Source organism: Strongylocentrotus purpuratus, unplaced genomic scaffold (assembly GCF_000002235.5).
Source record: "Strongylocentrotus purpuratus isolate Spur 01 unplaced genomic scaffold, Spur_5.0 spur5_scaffold_9, whole genome shotgun sequence".
NCBI lineage: Eukaryota > Metazoa > Echinodermata > Echinoidea > Camarodonta > Strongylocentrotidae > Strongylocentrotus > Strongylocentrotus purpuratus.
The window spans coordinates 34,898,444-34,921,082 of record NW_022145615.1 but is presented as its reverse complement, the minus strand read 5'-3'; the positions used below and the strand labels follow the sequence as shown (position 1 = coordinate 34,921,082).

The 22,639-nt window shown below is 37.1% G+C and overlaps 1 protein-coding gene across 1 annotated transcript in view; it reads right to left on the bottom strand.

Annotated features, from left to right (window-relative positions):
* The window catches only part of LOC100894147 (cyclin-dependent kinase 7), a 32,513-nt gene extending 11,552 nt beyond the window's left edge, over positions 1–20,961 (bottom strand). Inside the window, exons 1-10 of the mRNA XM_030976490.1 lie at positions 20,822–20,961; positions 18,287–18,349; positions 17,927–18,028; positions 16,509–16,577; positions 15,492–15,602; positions 14,570–14,688; positions 13,336–13,522; positions 12,069–12,218; positions 10,535–10,682; positions 9,431–9,484 (exon numbers count right to left, since the gene is read on the bottom strand). Of these exons, the coding sequence (XP_030832350.1) occupies positions 9,456–9,484; positions 10,535–10,682; positions 12,069–12,218; positions 13,336–13,522; positions 14,570–14,688; positions 15,492–15,602; positions 16,509–16,577; positions 17,927–18,028; positions 18,287–18,349; positions 20,822–20,893 (1,050 nt within the window). The 5' untranslated portion in view covers positions 20,894–20,961 and the 3' untranslated portion in view covers positions 9,431–9,455. The remainder of the gene's footprint in view (positions 1–9,430; positions 9,485–10,534; positions 10,683–12,068; positions 12,219–13,335; positions 13,523–14,569; positions 14,689–15,491; positions 15,603–16,508; positions 16,578–17,926; positions 18,029–18,286; positions 18,350–20,821) is intronic.
* Between the last annotated feature and the right edge of the window lie 1,678 nt (positions 20,962–22,639).

Below are 22,639 nucleotides of genomic sequence, written 5' to 3'. Positions count from 1 at the left end.
TCTCCCAAAAAAGAAGGCTTTCGACACGACGCAACGAGTCAAACTTGACGGGTCTCAGGGGAATACAGAAATACCTTTTCTAGCGACTGAACATCTTCCTCCTGTTCCGAAAATGAAACATGGAAGTCACAGTGGAAGCACAGGTGAGAAATAGATAGACCCACGTGTGTGATTAGGACCAGGAGAGTAATGTCACTGGGGGATCTATAAAGTGGACGCTTCCTAGTACAAAGTGTATCCGTTATTTACCTGTGGCAATGCCAGGTATAAGAAACTACTACTTCAAACAATCATACATCTAAATCCAGGACATTTTACTTTGATGCCGTGGAAGTATACACTCATAAATGTTTGAATCAAAGAAATAAAAATCATAATAACAATGACAAGACATAGTTGAATGTTTTTATATGTTCTTTTCACAAGTATATCCTAACAAATTCAGCAACATACATGTACATATAGCTAATGTAGCTTAAAAATCAAATTGGCAGCAACAAAACAAGTTAAAGTGCAGACATAAACCACAATACACAACACTTTACAAAGAGTAAGTACGATTGAATGGTACAGCAGAGGATTATTGGAAGAAATTCTTCACAAAAGAATGAATCTATTTTATCTATGGAAAGTAAGTCACAAGGATCAAAACATCTTCACTGAGACTAGATGCTTCTGGACTATCTCAGCCTAAAAAAAAAAGCCTCAAATCACACTTGCAAACAAGCACCCATGATTTAATTGAAAAGATGCAAAGAAACTGATGTTCATATTCTCATTAATTGATACAATATTGAAAAACCTCCAAAATTATTGGAGGATTAATGGAGGGGTACAAGACAGGATGGGTACTGACCGGTCCCTTCCAACCAGCGGTAACCTCAGGAGGCGAGGCGAGATGGAGCTGCAGATTGATACCTTCCCCCCTATCAAGAGTCGGAGGAAGGGGACAGCCATTTCCCCTTCTCAAGTCAGGGTTAAAGTTGAACATACAGGTAGAGATAATTAGATTAATAAGTACTGGCTATCTCTAATGAGTGGTAATGTTTGAATCAAGTCTTCAATTAATGCCACTTTGACAAATTGATATGCAGATGAACACAGGGAAATGAATTGGCTAGCATCCCCCAAACCCCCCAAACAAAAAAATACATGTATATAGTTATTTTACAGTAAGCTACCAAGAAATGTGAACATTTGATTTTTAAAATATTTGATCCCAACCCCATATAAGGAAGGTTACATAATACAAAAATTCCTGCCACATGTGAGTCAAAATGTATTAACATGTAGGTACCCCTCCACAATTTTACAAATTTCCCCTCTCTATAAAGCAAGTAAGGAAGAGAGAGGGGGAAAAGCCACCCACTTCCCCCACCCCCCCACCCGTCTAAAAATTACTCTATAAAGAAATATATGAGTAACAAGTTCATTGTCAATAAATTCATCCAGCCTAACCTCAATAAAGGAAATCAAGTTTGACTCAATGGGTTTAGCAAATCTCTATTATCTCATCATGCTACCCCTTTTCTAATGGAATAAACATGTTGGGATAAAAGTCAAATTTAGGAGAAGCGAAAAAGGGGTCAAATAAATGATTGAATATTGGCATCTTACAAGGGCATTGCCCCTGTTTCAGTTTACTGATGACAAATGAACTAGATCACAGCTGATAAATCTCAAATGGAAATTAATAGTTGAGGATCTAATTAACTTTGGAGGGCCCAAAGGCAATTTGGAATTTCATCTTCCTTTGTTTCGTTTAACCCTTTGTTTCGTTTAACCCTTTGTTTTGTTTAACCCTTTGTTTTGTTTAACCCTTTGTTTTGTTTAACCCTTTGTTTTGTTTAACCCTTTGTTTTGTTAAACCCTTTGTTTTGTTTAACCCTTTGTTTTGTTTAACCCTTTGTTTTGTTAAACCCTTTGTTTGTGGTGAGGCAATTTCTGGCTATGTATGAAGACTTCTTTAGAAATTTACAGAAAAGTGGAAAGGGATAATTGACACATGAGACAAACACAAGTAGAGTCAAGGATAAACATACCTTGACTTGAGTGTGACACAACATTAACTTTCATCACAGATAACCCCCCCCCCCACCCCCTCCCTCCCTCTCACTACTCAGACTTCCAAATGGCTGTATAAAATTGTATACATCTTCAAGATAACAGAAATTATATTCAACCCCCCAAAAAATCTAAACTAGTTTCTTTAATAGTTTAAATGATGTTGTAAGTGTTATTTGATGATTCTTCATACAATATTTATTAATACAAGTTTTGTATAAACTTCTTCTAGTCTGTAAAAGCTAACAGTATTAGGGCTTGTGTTGTTGTCAGTTGGTTGTTAGAGTTAGTCATATGTCATGACTACAGAGCAAATGTTGCTAAAGCATACAATCACTAATAATTCAAAAGGACATTTTAATCACAAATCAGGTAATCCATTAACCCTGTAGTATTTAAAAGATAGCAACAGTATCAAGTTAGCTTAATATTATTTCTTACACTTAAACACACATTGTGTTTAAAAATGGTGGAAAGAAAAGAAACAAGCATTAAACAGCTTCAAGCTCTAAATACACCCTAGACAAATTTGTAAATCCTTTGTGGAACAACTTATAATCTATCCTTGACATGCCCTTTCCCTTCTTAATTCAAACCAAGACACTCTTTAGGCACTCTGCAAATCTCTTAATCTCTTAGATCATATCATGGTTTGTTTATCAACCCAATCAAACAAAAAAATACTGTTTTTTCACAAAGATCCTAAGAAAATAAAGTGTGAAAGATCAAAAAGTTAAAAGATTGATTAAAGACAATTAAAGTTGAATTTTGATTATGAGATATTATTGTTAATTTTATTTTAGTGTGGGTATCATAGGTTGAACATGTAGTAAAATAAGATTATATTGCTCTTGGAAAGTTTGTGCGTCATCAAGATGATAGGAAAGTGACAAAATCTTGCAAAATGCACTCCATCAACATTTGGCTAAATTGGACAACACACAGATTTAAACAAAACTTTGAACATAGATGTATATCTAGTCATATTTGGAATAGAAGGGCATTTTAGAAGCAATCCTCTTTCAGTGGTATTGCTACTATGAGAAAGCATGTGAGCTCATTTTCACCTTCATCAGAACTGAAAGTTCTCTTTAAAGACAAGATCATAATATTTCAGTTAAAGGAAGCACAAGGCCAGTTGAATTGCCCAGGACATTGGACCAATCGTCATGGCGACTGAGAAGCTTCCAGGAAGCATAGGATACCCATGGTCCTTTTCACTGAGTTATGACCGCAGGTAATTGAAACACTCAGGTATGGTCATTGGAAATTAAGTGTGACATCAAAGGGAAATATTGAGTGTGAGAGAAGAGATAACTTGAGAAGTCAAACCAGTTTATTATTTTTAAAAGGGGTTTAAGATTAAAGGTAAAGACCAGTATTGGAAACGCCCCAATTTCAAAAAATGAAATGGAAGCTCTTAATACCAATCATGTGAAAAAGTATGTTTTGACTAATACATGATGATAAAATTTTTGCCGGAAACCGCCTACCAATTGATATGTTTGGTAAATTAGTTAATCTATTGGTGTGTGAGAGATAAACGCACGTGTCGCGCACATGTGCGTAGTCCCATATACATCTTTCTGTGTACAGTGCTTGTAACTTTACGAAGACTGGGCTAAATTTCTTATCATTTTGATGATTCCAGTACCTTGCAGTACACACCAATACTTATATGCTAGATGATCAACCTTTTCTGATCGATTCCACAACGTTTCTTTCACAATGCAATCGCATGACCATAACTGGTCTTTACCTTTAAGATTAAGCAGATTTTATTCAGTCAATTAGTCAATTAAGTTTATTAATTTCCATAAAAATCACATTACAAGAACAAATAACAGGCAAAAGGTACTGTAAATAACAGGCAAAATCTTTCACTAGAATATACATAAGTACATTAAAATATTGAACAATAATGGAAAAAAGGGAAGTTATAAACACCCAAATAAATGAGTTATCTTATCTTTTTCTGTATGATAAGCAATAAATACTAAATTCCCAACTCAATACTCATCTTTTAATCACAATCTGACTATTTGTACATGTTTCATGTTGTTGTTTAAAAATTCAATAAGAAAATGTTTAGCAGAATGCGTTTATAAAAACATGAATATATTATTAAAAATGGCAAACTAAAAAAAAAATGATACATCAACAACCTCACAGAATGTCATACTTATATACCGTACATTTCTCAAATGTATGAATATTTGATACATAGCACAAAATGCATCATTTTAAATTTGATTTCTTCTTATACATGGAGTGTCACATTTAATTTGAATTCTTAGTCATGCATGAATTTTATTTTTTGCTTTAAATTCAAGCCAGTATTGAGAGAAGGCTTAACACCTTTAAACTGGAGAGATGGGAACAGGATCATTTTGGCTGTCAAAGGTCTCTCGCACAGAGACCCTCTCAAAACATAACTAAAAGACCCAGCCTAAAGTGACAAATGATGCATGGTACGTTAGGTCTCTTTTACAAATCACTAGCCCAGTCCCCATTATCTCATATTATTGGAGGGGATTTGCATTCAGCTCATTGAGTAGGCAATTATTAAATCATAAAGGGTTATATGCAAAGATGAGATGAACTGCCAAAAGATCATGGGGCCAAGAATATGTGAATGTAACATAAATTGACACAAGCAATTGCAAAATTAATCTTTCATAGATGACACATAGAACTGTTTATTAGACTGTCGATAAAGTAACACTTTACAGCATTTCACAGTTAGTGTTGGAGTTCTTCACAGGAACCATCTTGGAAATGTTTACACATTAGGCAGATACCTCCATCATTCTTTCAAATACAACTTTACTAATGTTGTAGCCTTGTAGGTAAACTTTCAGCTGATATAAAATTTCTCCCTAAATACTTCTTAGTTGCAGAATAAAGGGAGAAGGATACAAGTGGTCAATCCTCTGCCATCTTTTGATAACAAGTTGGCATACCATTGGTACACTATGTTCACACAAATTTGCCCCCTTAATTGTGTAATTAAAAAAACGCCCCCACCCTTTCATAAAAGTCTGTATCTGCCCATGGTATGCCTGGACTCTGGCATCAATTATCAGTTTGCAGATAGTGAGAACAACTCCAGTGCAAGCCCCCAACTCAGTCTCAGGCATCCTGGCGTGGAGCAAATTGGAAGGGTTGGATCGGAAACCCTCTCCTCAGTTCCCCCTCTAGCGATTAACAACAAAAGCAAGATGTGCCGCTCAAAGGACACCCTTCTAGGGCTGTTTACTTTCCCCAAGTGCTGTGGAGGTGACAAGGCGTTGTCCTTATCATAATACCAACATCTACGTACACTCCACGGCAGTCAGAGTACTTACGTGCTAACTGTTTGAAAGCGTTAAAGGACACTGATGTCATATATTTCATTCAATTTACTTATAACTGTACCTGTGAGGATAGTATAATGCATTATCTTGCTGCTTTATTCACTGTGGTACATTTTACATAGAAACTCAATTACTACTCATTGATATTGTTTTTTTTCTCCAGTATTAGTTCAGTGATATATCTCTTAGAAAGACCCCCAAAAAAGGCATTCATTTACATTTAATTTTAGACATTAATTGCCATTTTTAATAAAGAATACCAGTAGTCATGTCTGGAGAAAAAAAATCATGTACACTGACAGAGTACATTGAGGTCATTATTCTAAATACTTAATATAAGACTATTTATCTTTCACCTCTCTTTTCATTCTTCTTCTTTTTCTTCTTCTTCTTCTTCTTCTTCTTCTTCTTCTTCTTCTTCTTCTTCTTCTTCTCCTTCTCCTTCTCCTTCTCCTTCTCCTTCTCCATCTCCTTCTCCTTCTTCTTCTCCTTCTCCTTCTCCTTCTCCTTCTCCTTCTCCTTCTCCTTCTCCATCTCCTTCTCCTTCTTCTTCTCCTTCTCCTTCTCCTTCTCCTTCTCCTTCTCCTTCTCCTTCTTCTTCTTCCTTCTTCTTCTTCCTCTGTCTTCTTCCCATCTGTCTCTTCCATTCCCCACTTTCTCTACTTTTTCCTCTTTCTCAATCTCTCAAGCATCCTGCAATGTATACATTCTCAACAAGTTAAAACAAACATGCTTCTGGGCAGGTCATACCGGTCAACTTGCCTTTCAATTATCCTTGGTCTCTATAAAGACTTCATTATTATTTTATATTGTATCCTGACGATATTCTACAGTTCAGAAACATACATCAATCCATTCATTATGTTCGAGATTACTACCAAAAAGAAACTTTCCTATAAATATATTTTTGCTCTTCCCAGTTACGACAAATTTCCAAGAATAAATACTCAAATAAAGCTTTCCTTAGCATGAAATAAATCAAAGAGACTTACACAAGACTAAATCTGAATTGGATATCTCTGTAATCCCCACTGGCAAGTAACATTTGGGTGCTAATGACTCGAGGACAAAGCCACGACCTGCAAATAATGGCTTTATAATGGGTTGGTAATGGGCTAGAGAGACTTTGGTATTTGGAGAAGGGGAAAGTCCTCATTAGCACATAACTGTGCTTTTCTGTTCATTTTCACCTATTCAGAGTGTGTTGTATTCCCTGTTGAAATGTTTTAATCTGTAAGTTTCATAAAATGGCAGAGAAAAGGGGAAAGTGTTTTGTGGATATGACAGCCATACAGTTTTCTGTCGAGGAGAATGTAATAGAGAATGTTCAGATTTCCTTTTGTTCCACAATGCAAACAAGCAGTATGAAATCACTAAAAGCCCAGGCAATGTGTACTGTATGAATGATGTACAATTTAACCTCTTGACTCCTAAATGTTTTTCATTCCTCTAGTCTTTATACAGGAACCAGCTGTTTCCTATAGGCAATGGGTTAAGAGTACTGGTACTCACAATGTAATTTCCCTAACACAGGGGAGCTTGCTGATCAAACATTTCAGAAATAAAGCTCATTTCAATGTTGCAAGTCTATTTTAGGGCCTCTATTCTTGAAGGGTGATTACTTTTCCTGGATTACTGGAAAACTTTAAGTTGACTTGAGAATTTTTAAAAATCTGCTTTGTAAGTTTGTAGGTTATAAACCAACAAAGTTTTTTTTCAGACAACAGTCTACAACTTTACAATAGGATTTTTTTGGTATCAATTATGTTACACAATTTGCAGCACCAAATTATTCAACATGGCATATGCAATATTCATAAATCAATGAGTAACAAACTAAATTTAAATCCTCTTCTCAAATACTTGAATTAGAAAGTACAGTTTGCTGGATGCAATTGCAAATTATTCTCTGGCAACTTTGATCTGTTACCAAAGGGACTCTAAAATTGACTCTTTATTTTTTTAACACAAATTTCTCTACCGACTCAACTCTCTTTTCATCCTCTTAAGATATCCAGAATGCCTGTATCAAACAAGATTGTAAATTGTAGCAAAACACTTATCTCTTGACTCTTTCATGCTTCAAATCATTGCAGAAACATGGCACGAATTGTAGTTACTCCATTTTTGACCCAAAAGAGGGCGATATGAAACAATGTTTGAAGGTCAACTTGGAACTTAATGAATGGGTCTTCTTGCATGTCAGGATCATTTTCCTCTCTTTGATTTTTTCTCCCCCCCCCCCTCTCTCTCTCTCCCTCCCTCCCCCTCTCTCTCTCTCTCTCTCTCTCCCTCCCTCCCTCCCCCTCTCTCTCTCCCTCTCTCCCTCTTTCTCCCTCCCTCTCTCTCTCTTCTTTCTCCCTTTCTCTGTTGATTTGCATCTCTTACCTCCTTTCTTCCATTCAACAATGCTTGTACACCTACATGTAAGTACAGCTCTTATGATGCATTCTGTATAAGATTCTGCAATGTAATACCCCATTCACAGTGGCCTCAAACACCGCGACAGCAGCGGGACTGTCCCGCTGCTGTCGCGGTGTTGTCTTCAGTGTGAAGGCTCGGACCCGTTATAAACTATCGCGGGATAACACCGCCTCGCGATAACGCCGCGACAAACTATCGCTAGGTTCGCCTAGCTACAGCAGCGGGACAGTCCCGCTGCTGTCGCGGTGTTTACTCAGTGTGAAGGCTCTCCGCTATAACACCGCGACAAACACGTGTGATTTGTTTACTTACCTATCACTGACCTCTTTTCTCCAGCAATGGGGAACATAAAGTGAAATAGAAATAAAGTAACCAGTGGATTCAAATTGATTTTATTATTATGTAGATATTATAATTATCCAAATAAAAATATTTCACACTTCAAAAAATTAAAATATTCTGACTGGAAGCAATAAAAATGCTAGTTTTTTTAAAATGCCTTCTTCTTCTCCTCCTTTCCCTTCTTTCCATTTCATCACGAAACGAATGCTGCACTCGAGCATAGTGAACTAAAATATTGCGATTCGTTCTCTGCAATTCCAGTAGAATGAAAGCGACAGCAATACGTAAAAGTATAGATAGATCCATAGCTAAATCGAGCTAGCTAGGCTACATGAGGAAGAGTGTGTAAAGTACAGCTAGCGCACGCAATTTCAAGCAATCGAAAACCCCGCGCTGAAGTATTTCCGGTCATATCGGGGTCACTCGCGGGTCATGAGCCATGCATACACGTGTTTGTTACGGAGGTAATAAAAATCACCCGCTGCAGCGTGAATGGGTACATGATATTTATCCCGCTGCTGCAGCGGGATAACTTTTCTACTGTGAATGCATTTGTAGCGGTGTTATGGCGGTGTCGCCGCTCTGCTACAACGCCGCTACAAATTTCAAAACCACTGTGAATGGGGTATAAGACTATGTAATGTGATGCTAGAACAATCTACCCTGTGGAAAGAACCCTTTGACTAAGACCCCAAGACACCCCCCCCCCAATCCTCTATGACGCCTACAGGGTGTACCCACTAAAACAACTAGGCCCTGCTAGGACCCCTCCCCCCTCCCAGAACGACTTCCCCTTAATTTAATCCGACATACAGAGTTGGTTAAGGGTAACAGGGTGTATTCATCATTGAAAATTATCAGTTGTCAATGGTTGGGGAGTAATAGACACTGTTATACTTGATCATAGATATGGTGACAAATCATATTTGTTAGAGCATTTTAGTAATCAAAAAAGAATCTATAATTAATTATCCTCAATTATAGAATAGAACCTTATACTGGAATGGTAAGCAGAGAAACAATGCAATCTGCAAGATATGCACAAATAGTAAACCACCTGTACCACATGAAATTAATCTGTGGTGGTGAAATTTGAAGTTTCACCACCAAATATGTGAATCTCAAAATTACAAAATGTTGAAATTTCATTCAGGATTTTGTTGTACCCTCAAACAAATATACTCTAAGGACAGTTCATCTTTCAGCCAACATGTGCATTATATATGATAATAATGAAAACTTACCCAGTATCCCAAGGATTTGGCTGTATCAAAATACAAGCTTCTTTGCTGTCGACCCTGACAAAAAAATAACATATAAGTTCCTTTACAAATGTTGTCAAATTCCATTTGTTTGTACTTGTACATGAAAAACAAAAATGAACACAAGAAAATTGTAACTATCAAAAGCACTGGATCCTTCCAACCAGAGCTTGAATGTAAGAAGGGTCCAGTGCAAAAGGGCCCTCAAATTTAAACTCTGGACCCTTAATTTCTAAAATTCAAATATTGCAAAAAAACCACTTAGCTGCGTTTCAGTTTCAGGTTGTGGCGACTCAAATTAAAACTTGCGGGAGCTCTTGATGTGACTTAGGAGAACTTTCACAAACTTGGGGTGACTTAGCGTACATGTAACTAGGTACAACTTGAAAATGTTCAAAATTGTCACCAACTCGTGCTCAACTTGTTTCAAATCATTGTATGCCCTCAATGGTTGTAGTGAGCTTCTGAGAAACTCTTCCTAATTCACACTTTATCCCAACCTTAGAGTCAACTGGAGCATTGTACAAATTTCCAAGAACCTAAATTGAGCACTACAAGTTTACTGCAAGTTATCTATGTTGTCTGCGAGGTTTACATGAGCAAAAGACAAGTGTGTTGAGTGACAGTGAGTTTTGCATGTCCCTATCCTGATCGATGGCAAGTTTTGTACGAGTCTATTCAGAGTTCACAAATGCAGCCTGATCATGTGATGGTGCCCGCTGTCCCACATAAATACACACCCGTCCTTGCATTTACCGTGGCTACCATGACTAACATGCCCAGGGTCAGCAAGCCCATGCGTGGTGACCAGAAGCTCAATGAAGACTGCACTTGATTTGACTATTACTACGCTCAGGCAAGTTGAAGATTTATCACTTTGAACTCAATGTTGGCTTGTAGAACACTCACACAAAACTTGTACAACAAGAAATTTCAAGAATATTCAAGAGTTGCACACGAGATTGAGCTTGTGTGTAACTTGCCAAAACTCATAACTATAACTCATCTAAGTGGGAGGGTTCATTTAGAGAGCAGACTTGCCTTCAAAACTGTAGGAGTAGGCTTTATTAACAGAGCTGTACTGACCTGTTCCTATATCATCAGCCATCTTTCTCTTGCTGCCTAGCTTGGGTTGTTGCTTGCCATTTGCTGCTGCGGCTACCATTCCTGGTCTGGGTAGTAGGTGGCCTGGAGTCGGTGCTGGCTTTGTATAGAAGTATGGCATCTTAAGTGCCTACAAGGAATGACAAAGGTACTAGGTTATATATTTCTAGTAGCCTCAACGTGAATATACATGTTGAGCCACTCCCGCCACTCATCCTCTCCAAGCGCTATAGTTCTCCTTAGAACTATAAGCTAAGAAAGATAACCAACAGTCTTTTTCAAGACTACACCAACAGTCCTTTTCAGGACTACACACCCTCAAGAAAGATTACCGAGAGTCTTTTTCAGGACTCCTCAATCCTCCCCTCTCTCTCTCACATGGTGCACCCGCAAGCCTACTGTATATGTACATATACATGTATAGCATTCATTTAAAAAAGAAGCAAATAATCATAAATGTATATTCATCATGATCATGTATATTATATCAAATGTATACTAAAACAGGGCCCTATGAATGTCAATTATATGTTGTTCCTATGTTCATAATTATGTTGAAGCAAGATTGTTCATGTGCACATAAACAGTTATCCTATATGGACACAATAAAGAAATGAAATGAAATGAAATATACATTCAATGACTTCTTGTTTGATTTGCATGGGTTTTAAACAGTGTTCTGCATCTTCAGAGCCTGACAAAATTCTCACTTTACTCACAGAATCAAGGAAATGGCAAAGGGATTATCATCTATAGTCCTATCTTCTATTAGTCCTGTGGCACATCTGGTCCCAGATCCCATTGGTCTAAAGAAAGCCGATCTTAACCCTAAAACTAACCATAATCTAATTGAAAATAGGACCAAGGGGGATGAACTCTAAGATTTGGTCTAACTACCCATTGCCCTATTTTAAAATACATGTATGAATACACTATGAAGCCACTATGATCAAAGTACAATTAGTAATGCTGATTTAAACAATTTCTACAACTTCCTTTACTTCAAAAAGTTTGTTTTCTTCATATCTGATGTTACCCTTTCATCATAAAACATAACAGGTTTATTGGAGAAACATTTCCCAAAGGGAAAGGGGTTGACATATTCTTCTTTTGAAAGTATTAGTCTGGAATAACTATTACATAAAACCTGTCAATTGTAAACCTCTACTTGCATTACAAAATATTGAGTAAATCAGTTATTGAGTAAAAATCCTAGACAGCATCAAGTTTCTCATAATAACTCTTACTGAAGAAGTATCATCACAAAATAAATTGTTTCATGGGATAAATTTCTATTTTTGTCCATCTTACCTGTAACTAAATACATAGAGTGCCTCATGAGATAAAACTTCATAAGAAACAAATTTTGATTTTCAATAGGAAACATTATGTTTTCCTTATGAAACTAGACAGAAATTATGGCATTCAAAATGAAAATGAAATTTTGCCATGAAACACTACAGCACAAAAAGCGTCAAACCAATTTTTAGTCCATCTAAGACTTAACAACACTTACCTCAGTGGCCTTACATCGTCTGCAAGGATCCATAAGAAGAAGACCTTTGAGAAGGGTCAAAAGGTCATCCGTGCCAGCAGTGAAGATATCTCGGAGAGGGGTACCTGGAAACTTCTTAAACTCGATATAGTCTGCTAGAGCTGACATATTCTGTGCATATTCAAAAATAGTAGTAAACAATAGTTTAGTAGTAGTAAATAATAGGTGCACCCACAAGCCTACTGTATATCTACATCACCATGCAAGCCGACACTTACAAGCAGCATCTAATAGTAGTTAAATTGAATAGATCTTGTTCTGCATTGTAATACCACATGTGCCACTCTCTCCATCCAAGTTGTAAATTGGATATAGTGCTATAAAAGAAACAATTTATTATTATTATTATTATTATTAGTTGGCTATAACAAGGGTTATAATGTCAGAGCACCATCAACATTACAACACGACGGATATGAGTGCCAAGAAAGAAGCCATTATCATCAGTATTATCATTAACATACTAACTATTCAATTCTCTCATTCCTAAAGTCTTAAAGTGTACAAATCACCTGAAAGATAACCAAAATTGTGTGTGGTAGAATTTAGAAAATCAATCTAAAAAAGTTTACCTGATATCATAAAAACCTGCATATAAGGCTCGCACCCTATTCAATGTGAGTGCGTATGCATGTGTTATTAAGTAGTCTACTGAAAAAAATTGTTTTACAGTTCCCTGGGAGTGTGTTCAAACTGCAATATCTCTTTGTAGAAGTAACATTTGAAGCTCATCGTTTGACTACAGTATAGCAACATGGAACCCCTTACGTTAAAGGGATTGGGTAACTTTGTCTCAGATTTTGAAATAAAATCCTGGATTTAGCTCATGCAGCAATGATAATTATAAACCTTTCCAAAGACTTTTACAAGCCGATTGCCTGTCTAATTATCAAGATATTTATGATTGGAAATCGAAATAAAAATTTTCAGTTTCCTAACGGTTTTCATAACACTACGGTCTATTACGGCAAACAAACCGGTCACTCAAAGATTTTCATTTTTTTGAGGCACTTTATGGTCATTTTGAAGCGCAAGTTTTGTAGGGCTTCAATATTACACCATATCAAAGACACTAATAACATGTAGGGCCATGCATCTCAGATTTAACATTGTTAAACGCTGCTTTTAAGAGCAAAAACATGTTTAGGGGATTGGTACACTTTAAATACAGGATCACTGAGTTTTTAAAGGTTAACTAGAAATAAAGTGTACAAACTGATGTTCTTACTGGCCATTCCTCTTCTGAGGGTGTCCCCATGGTCTGGAAGATCCTGCTCAGCTGGTCCAGGTCTGATTCCCCGGGTAAGAACGGGACCCGGAGGAGTAGCTCTGCTAGGATGCAACCCATGGCCCACATGTCCACCCCTGTGCCGTAGATCCTGGCCCCAAACAACAGCTCTGGGCATCTGTACCATCTAGGAGAACAAGGGATACCCCATACAGTATGTTGAATAGGAAGTTTTTAGAAAAACAGGTTGTAGAATATAGTCAGTCTAATTAGTCAAAAGACATCACATCGAGGGTTCAGTGACACAAAGACTGAGCACTTGAGCCTTAAGGAGTTAAGTCTATGTTTCACTAGCCATTGACTTCAATGGGGTGTTGGGTGGAGTTAAGTCTTTGTGTTACCTGGAAAGCCCACATTTTTCTCAACATTTTGATATCAAATACTCATTTTGGCAAAATATGGAGTTACATCTTTGTGTCACTGAATCCTCGACATGAACGTGCATCATTCTTTCCTAAGATACTATACACAAAAATTCCCATCAAAAAGTTATGCTGCAGAGCAAGAAGCAGGTATGAGTGTCTTTGACACGTAAACATTAAGACACAATGAAACACAAATAATTTCAAATGGCAATGACATTGATGCGCACATTAAGATGCACATACTGCTTACATAACATCATTTAATAAAGCAAATGGTGGCCTCCATGACTTACTGTGTGTATATTGTGGTGTTTCAATTGGATCTTGATGCTTATTTTCAGACTTTACAATCATATTGTAGACCCGTTTTTTTTTTTTAATCATTTTTTTTCAAAGGAATGACGTTGTTAATAGATCCCATATTTTGTAAAAAAAAAGAGGGCACACTATTCCAAAAATTAACTGACAAGAGAAAAAGATTTTTCATTACCTTTTTACTCAACAATTCTCTTCCAAACAAAAAATCCCCAGCATTTACAACACAATTTTTGCACTGTTAATGCAGGTATGTGATGAAGATGCATATTGTTTCTGTACTTTAATTCTCTCCATTCACACATTCAATTGGTTCCTAAATGCATTCATGTTCCTCTTTTGAATATGTTTTAAAAAGCTTATCCTGTGGTTGAATTGTGCATAGTGTTTTTCAAAATGTAGGAGAGAAAAAGAATATAGTACATGTTATATTTCTAGACCTGTGTGCCTTTGTAAACTGTGCATTTTTGGTGCAATAAGAGAACTATTTGTACCTTGTTACAACCTGATGTGTATAGATCCTGTTTGGGCTGCCATAGAACTTTGCCAAACCAAAATCTCCAATCTTCAAGACACCATTCTCATCAAGCAGCAGATTGTTGGGCTTCATGTCCTGTTGATATGAAGTTATATAAAATTATTTAGAGGAAACACTGGCAATGTCATGAATTCAACAAGTCTTAGTATGAATTACGACTGTAAAGGTTAGAAAGCATCAGAAATTTCTCACAATTTATTTGTATCACTCTTAATGGTCACAAGTGTCCTTTGGCAAAATATTATTCTACATTTGCCATTCTCCATTCAGGTATTAAAAGGGTACCGGTAGGAAGGAATTCCTTGAATGCTGTAAGCAATGCTATAAGCATTGACATCCTTAGCCTAACAGAGCGGGATAATATTTGAGCGCCTTGAGCATCTTGTGTGGTGGATATATGCGCTGTGTATTATTAGTATTACATTTATACAAGAACTATCCGGCTCTGGTTGGTAACAAGTTAAAAGGGTTTATGATAAGACTAAGCGCATTAACTGACACAGTACATTGAGTTAAACAGGTTATAATAAGACTAACCGCATTAACTGACACAGTACAGTGAGTTTAATGGGTTATGATAAGACTAAGCGCATTACCTGATACAGTACAATGAGTTGAACGGATTATGATAAAACTAAGCGCATTAACTGACACATTACGGTACACTTAAAGCCTGTCTGCACTAGTTTTGCCAGGAGGGATTAGACCTCCCAGTGGTCACCTACAGGCGGTTATCTCATCAAATCATCTCTCAATTAACATAAGAAAAAGGGGATCATGGGGGACCAATGAGTACCACTTAGGCATTGTTTGCTATATAGAGGGCGCAAGTAGCTACAAATAGTGCAATGGGCTGTAATTGATTGTTGTAGTCTCACCCTATGTAAAATCCAGTTAGCATGAAGGTACTCTAGACCCCTTAAAGCCATCATGGTATAAGCCTTGATGTGTGATGGAGTCAACACTACACTGCTATCTTTGATGATCACCTGTAAAAGAAGACAAATAAGGAAAAACACCTAAATTAATTACAAGAGAGGATGCACTTCTTGACAAAGACAATTCTGTTACTCCATAAAACAACATAGCATAAATTAGCATACCTGCCAACATGTGAAAATAAGAATTAGGAATTTTTAGCACGGTATGCCTTAAAAAATAAGAAATCGCACTTGCAGCGGCAGTATAACTGACAATACGCGGTAAATCTGCACCAAAAAGTGAATACAAATTCACTGCTCGATCATGCATCCATTCAACGCACGCAATACATGAACTCTCAAATTCGCTGCACATGATAAAACAAGATAATTTGGCTTTAGCAACAACAACAACAACAACCACAAAAAAAAAAAAAAAAAAATTGAAAAATCTGAATATTCTGAATTTTCATGTCCTCAAAATCCAGAAAATCAGAAAAATAATTCTGAATTTTCAGGTCCTCAAAATCCAGAAAATCTGGATATTCCAGATTATTTGGAAGGGTTGGCAGGTATGAATTAGGCCATAATCAAAAGGGCATTGGTTGAGACAAAGGATAATCACAATTAATAGGACATAGATTGGAACTCAGAAATACCTAATATTTTCTCAGTCATCAAATAATAATACAGATCCATATATCTTCACTTTATAACATATATAATGCCTGATTCTTCATGTTTGCATTAATATAAATCAGTCCTATTGAAAACTTTAGAATCATAAAAACAACACTCTGCTACACAACTTTAGACAAACTACATAAATCAAAGATAATAGAGTACATGTTATCCAGAAGTAAGATCATGGAAAAGGGCCATTTGAATCAAAATTGTCTCAGAGAATAGTTCTTAGTGATACAAGATTTTGATAATTTTGAACTTGGTATTCTCAGGGTTATAATAAATACATACCTCAAGATCTGTCTCCATGAAGTCAAACACAAGGCTGATGTTGGATCGTTGACCAAAACAGTCAAGAAGCTACAAGAAAGGGGAAAAACACAAACAAATTCATCAGAAGAAATGGTCAAAAAGAAAATGAAGAAGGCATTACTAATGAATCAAAACAAATTAACCACTTCTATGGCACAATACACCAGTTTACAGTTGTATCAGTGCGCATGCGCAGACAGTTGACCTCGGGTCATTGGCCCCAAAATTGGGGCCAATAACCTCTGACCTCTGGTATTTATGCGTAAATTAAAATTGCGCCCATGCAAATGATGATGTGCGCGCACAACGCAGCGCGCAGGCAGTGATGTCATCATTATTTGCATGGGCGCAATCTTAATTTACGCATAAATACATGACTCCTATAGGTCATTAGCTTTGTTTAAAATGGCGCACACAACTGTAAACTGGTGTATTAATCAACAATAAGGTTTTGTTTCTTCTCTTCTTTGGGTTAAGTCTACCTCCTTCACAGTTGAAGATTCTTGCAGAATGATGAGTGTGTGTGTGCTTACGAGCGCCAGGTGCATGGTGCAATGCTATTAACATGGTGCAAGTAAAAAGTTCCTGGACTTAGTGGCTGCCTCCCGTCAGGCATTGACGGAAGGGATTGACGGATGAGGCACATACTGTTTCTGATGGCAGGTTATTCCAACTCTTCACAGTCCTGGGAAAGAAGGACTGCTTATGTTGCTCAGTTCTTGAACGGAGGACTTGGTAGCTATGTGCATGGGCAGTCCTGGAGGGTCTTGTGACAGGGTTGATGTAGGATGCTGTGTCGAGTGCTACTAGGTTGTTGTGGAGCTTGTACAGCATCACCAGTCTGTAATTTTCTCTGCGTTGCTGGAGTGTGGTCCAGTCAAGTTGTTGGAGCATGGAGGTCACGCTAGAGGTGTTGTGGTACCGATTGAGGGTGAATCTAGCGGCCCGTCTTTGTACCAATTCTATTTGATGGATGTGGTTTGCAGAGAAGGGATCCCAAACTGTAGCACTGTACTCAATGAGTGGTCTTACTAGAGCTTTGTAGGCAGTACTCTTCAGGTCGGGTGAGTTGATCCGGAGATTTCGTCTGAGGAAGGCAAGGGTGTTGTTTGCTTTTGTTTGCTTTCTGGCATATACTTGTCATGTGTTTGTCCCATTTCAAGTCAGATGTGATTGTGATGCCAAGGTACTTGTTTCGGTGACATTGTTAAATTGGACATGAATTCAATCTTAGTCAAGACTAAACTTCATCATGAAGTTACTCGTGCCTGTTCAACAAAGAAAATGTACCCTTCTCAGTCTCAGTCAAAGTTCATGCTTAATTTCTTGGGCAGGATTGGCCACCCACAACATCGAAGGGTTAAATGTATAATGCTTGAATGTTAAAAACCACTCACCCCAATCACATTTTCATGTTTAATCTCCTGCAGCAATTTGATTTCTCTAAGAGCCGTCCTGTTGATGCCATCCTGGGCCTCAGACCTGTGCCCAAGCTTAATCTGTAGTAGGAGGCAGGAGAGACATGTGAAGAAAACAAATTAATGATAGATAATATATCTGGATTTATATAGCACTTAGTATGGAATCAATCTCTAAGCACTTAACAGATATTATTAATTCGGTAATCTGAGCATTTCAATGAGCGGCACAGTTTGCTGCAGTATATCTGAACACTAATAAACCAAGGGGGTTTACAGCGCCATATCTTAACAGGCCTTTAGAATACAGCTGAATTCAAATTCTTGATCCCGATTTACCTTTTTCACTGCTACTATCTTGCCATCATGCTGAAGATCGAGGGCCTTGTAGACTGTAGCAAACTGTTAAAAAAAAAAAAGTATATAAATGTATTAAAAAAAAACAAAGTTATATCGTAGACTAACTTTGCTGTAATTTAAAAGTGCTCACAAGGAAAGGTTTAAAGAAGAAGAGGAGGAAGAGAAAGAAGAGAAAGAAGAAGAAAAAGAAGAAGAAGAAGAAAAAGAAGAAGAAGAAGAAAAAGAAGAAGAAGAAGAAGAAGAATGAGAAACACTATTATTGTACCTCTCCTGTACTTTTAGAGTGATCAATAGTCACAGTTTGAAAATAAAGTCCAAGTTTTGGTATCCAAACCTTGGCATGCCATGAATTGGACTGGCAGTGCAGTGAACACTGTTTATACAACTTACTCCCAGATCCTAATCAAATGATTGGTCATGCGCGGTCACGTGTGATTCATTTACCGAGCCTATTGCACTCGTTTTCATAAAAAGGAGTGCAATATTTTCCAGTACTATTGAACTTGTTTTCAGAGCGCAGTAGTGCACGTAGAGGTTACAGCGCTTAATACTGCGTGAGCATGAGCCCATTCTTCCGCAGCACTATGCGTAAATGGGTATATAGGTAATTAGTGCGCTTGCTATATCTATAGCTATCTGTGCGCACTAAATTAAGCCTTATTAAACTTGAGATTTATTACTGTCACAAAACAATCTTGAGTGAATTACTTTTACATCAAATAACAAGGACCTAGGAGTTTCGTTGTATAAAACAAATGATGCATGCTTTCATTCGTTCATTATACGATCTATCCGCCCTCGTTGATGATGTGTGTATCTATCGCACTCAGCCTAACGGCTTCGTGCGATAGATACACACAGCCTCAACTCGAGTGCGGATAGATCATATAATGAACGAATGAAAGCATGCATCATTTGTATAATAACAATTAGAAACTAAACGTTCCCATGATGAGTATGCTGTATCACTCACTAAACCATCCACATGTAGGAATGTGTCAATTCCATCAGCAGTCGACTTCTTATTTGAAGTCATTTAACTATCCCAAAATAACTGGCAAAATTCAAGGAAAATACTTGCCGTTAAGGAAAAACGATGAAGAAACATATTATCTATTTATATACAATTTACAAACTCATCAATTGGATCTTAATCACCATTCATTATGACAGTATCACGTTGATCAAGTAGAATTTTTCGTGTGTTTGGCCGGTTGACCTTACTCCTGAACATCTCACATTAATTTGAGAATGCAATCACCTATTGTAACAGTCCTAGCAGTACGGAATAATAGTGTGCAGGTTCAAACTATAAATAATCTTGGACATCTCACGAGTGTGACTTTTTCTTTTTTTGCCGAATAATTTTGACTTGGTAAATGTTAGATTAGAGTAAAGGAGCCCGTTTTCGGCCACTTAAGACAAAATCCTATTTTTAGGACTCTTTACTTCCTATTTATTATCATTTCTTGTTCAAATCATGAAGCAAATATTATTATTATTTAAACAAAAAAAGAATCCCAGAAAAAAATCACGAATTGCCATGACAATATTCATTTCAATTTTCACTGTTTTGGAGCCCGTTATCGGCCGAGCGTTTCAGTTTACGGCCGCATGTACAAAGTCAATAGGAAGCGCTCGCGCGCGCCGTGCGTTTCCGCGCTGATGTACAGCACAAGCGGGCGGAGCAGGTATCCCACGCCGGAGCTCCCTGATGCTCGCCTGGCCGAAGACGGGCACAGCGGTGATCGGAAGTTGGAATCTGAATTAGACAGAGATATCGTGTGTGCGTCGCGGTGTGCGGCTGCATTGATTTAATACATGCGATGACATACTTTTGAGCTTGCGACTAGCACAAAATCGGGCTCTAAATCTGAAAAATACTCGAAATAAAGCTCATTTTATGGTACCCATATTTCTTACAGACACGCGTAAGATACTCGATTTTTCAGATTTGGGTAGCGGGACCGGCGATTACATCGCTAAAATGTGATATTTTAGGATATATTTTCCATTGCAAATGTGGTTCTTCAGTGACACTGGCATGGTATGGTATGTGTGGGATATGTGTTATGCTATTATGCGATGTATTTTAGAGTGATTTTACCTTGCATCCAACCAATCGGCCGAAAACAGGAGCTGGCCGATTACGGGCTCCTTTACTCTAGAATTCTTTTTCTAATTCTATAGACTAGAAATACTAAAATTACAGAGTACAGAAATTTTATCAGCTTTCTTAATCTTATAAGTGACTCCAACCTCATAGGCTCACACTGACAACATTAGTTTACGATTCCTCTTATCTTGTCTAGAAAAAAATGTATTGAAGCACGCTACCTGATCCCAAAGTGTCCTCAGCCCGGTGGGCACGGGTGAATACATGTCAAATTTCGCATACACAAAAACCAGCACATGGGACAGGCTGTACTTGTCACGGGACTTTTTAATATAAGATGTAGATTTATATTAAACAGGTGAACTTTAGTAAAACGATATGAATTAAACTTCACCTACCTGACCTTCACCTAAAAAGTCTATATTTTCATATAACTTGGAGCGATCTCCTGCCAGCATGTTCCGAGCCATTTTAGAGAAGAGTCAGCAGCCAGCGAGCCTTCACCTCGAATACACAGCTTCCGTCGCTTGATGGGGGGCTTCCCATACTATTATTATCTGGATCGTACAGTTGTAAGATGAGATACTCTTTTTAAAGCTTATCTGTACTAGTTTATAGGAGGGACTAGACCATCCTGCAAGGTCACTGGATAGGTGGTTATCTCATCAACTGAGCTCTCAATTAACATGATATAGGGCTTACCTTCATCTGTACATATTATGATCGTGCAATAGCTTCGAGACTGGTTGTTGTTGAAATTGTATTCTCAATGAAAATTAATTTTTTGTTGATGTTTTAATATAAATATTGATGGCAATGATATAAATTATAATAATCATAATAATAATGATAGTAACAGTAGTAGTAATAATGTTAATAACGATAATGATAATGATATTATATTTTTTTTTTACAACGTGATGATGGTGTTAATGATTAACAGTAACAATATGTTACTATACCTGTCATGAATTCACAATTTAAAAAAAAAATTGTCATGCAATGTTTTTTTTTTTTTCTTTTTTTTCTTTTTTTTTCTCTTTCTTTTCTTTTTTTCTTTTTCTTTTTCCTTCGTTTTTCTCCCTTTTTCCTCCATTTTTCTTCTCATCTATCTTTTCTTTTTAAAGCTTTATTTTAACCAATATCAGGTGCATCTAGTCGGGTGTGGGGAGGAAGGTCTGCGGATCACAGTTATTTGGTTAACTTTTTCCATACCCGGGCAGCTCGACCGGATGCACCTGCTATTGCAATATTTATATATGCTTTCTATTGATTTTTTAATCTCAATTCATGTTTGTTATATTGTTGTATTATGTGACTTGATTTGCCAAATAAAATAATAATAATAATAACATGAGAAAAAGAGGATCATGGGGGGATCGACCGATTAGGCATTGTTTTCTATATGAAGGGAGCAAGTAGCTACAAGTAGTACAGTGTGGCTTTAATTTCTAAGCCAAGAAGCTTTTAAGGCTACAAATCGGTCAGGGCCTACGTACCATAATAAGGCCAAATAAAATTGATCAAAATAATTTGTGATTATCCTTTTTCTGAACCAATGCCCTTTTCATTATGGCCCATATAACGTTTCTCGTCCATGCACGCCCGCCTCCTAGCTTTTTTGTAATACTATTTACTATTTAGAAGAAAAAGGAAAAAAAGAAGGCCGTGACCATACATTTTGTATAAATAGCTTCTATAGCTAATTTAAGCTGAACACAAGTCATGTACATTTTTACTGTTTCTGAATTTTGCAACTTGCTTAGCGGCAAGTGGACTAAATCGGATACAAATAATTCGTTTTGTCATACAGTGCATCAGTATAGGCCAATTAACTCAAATCCCAGGGGTCTCAGTCATGTAGAAATACTGTATGCATGCGTGACCACAGGTTTTCCAGACACCCCCAAAACGAGGATCTCTTCTAGCTGAAGCCAAAATAAACCATAATTCGTGTGTTTTTTTTCCCGAATTCACACCCCAAACCGGTATTTCACAACAGTTTATGAGTACCGAAGCTGTGACATCATACAAATCTATTTTTAGAATTTCTCAATTTTTTTCTTCATTTTCCGAAAGAGCATAAAAAATAATGTCCGAATGTCGAATACAATTTGAATATGTTAAGTATTGGCTGAGATATGACCATCTGAAGAAATAAATGAACTCTGTGTTATATTGCTCTGTCTCGTAAAATTATGAACCAGAGCAATATA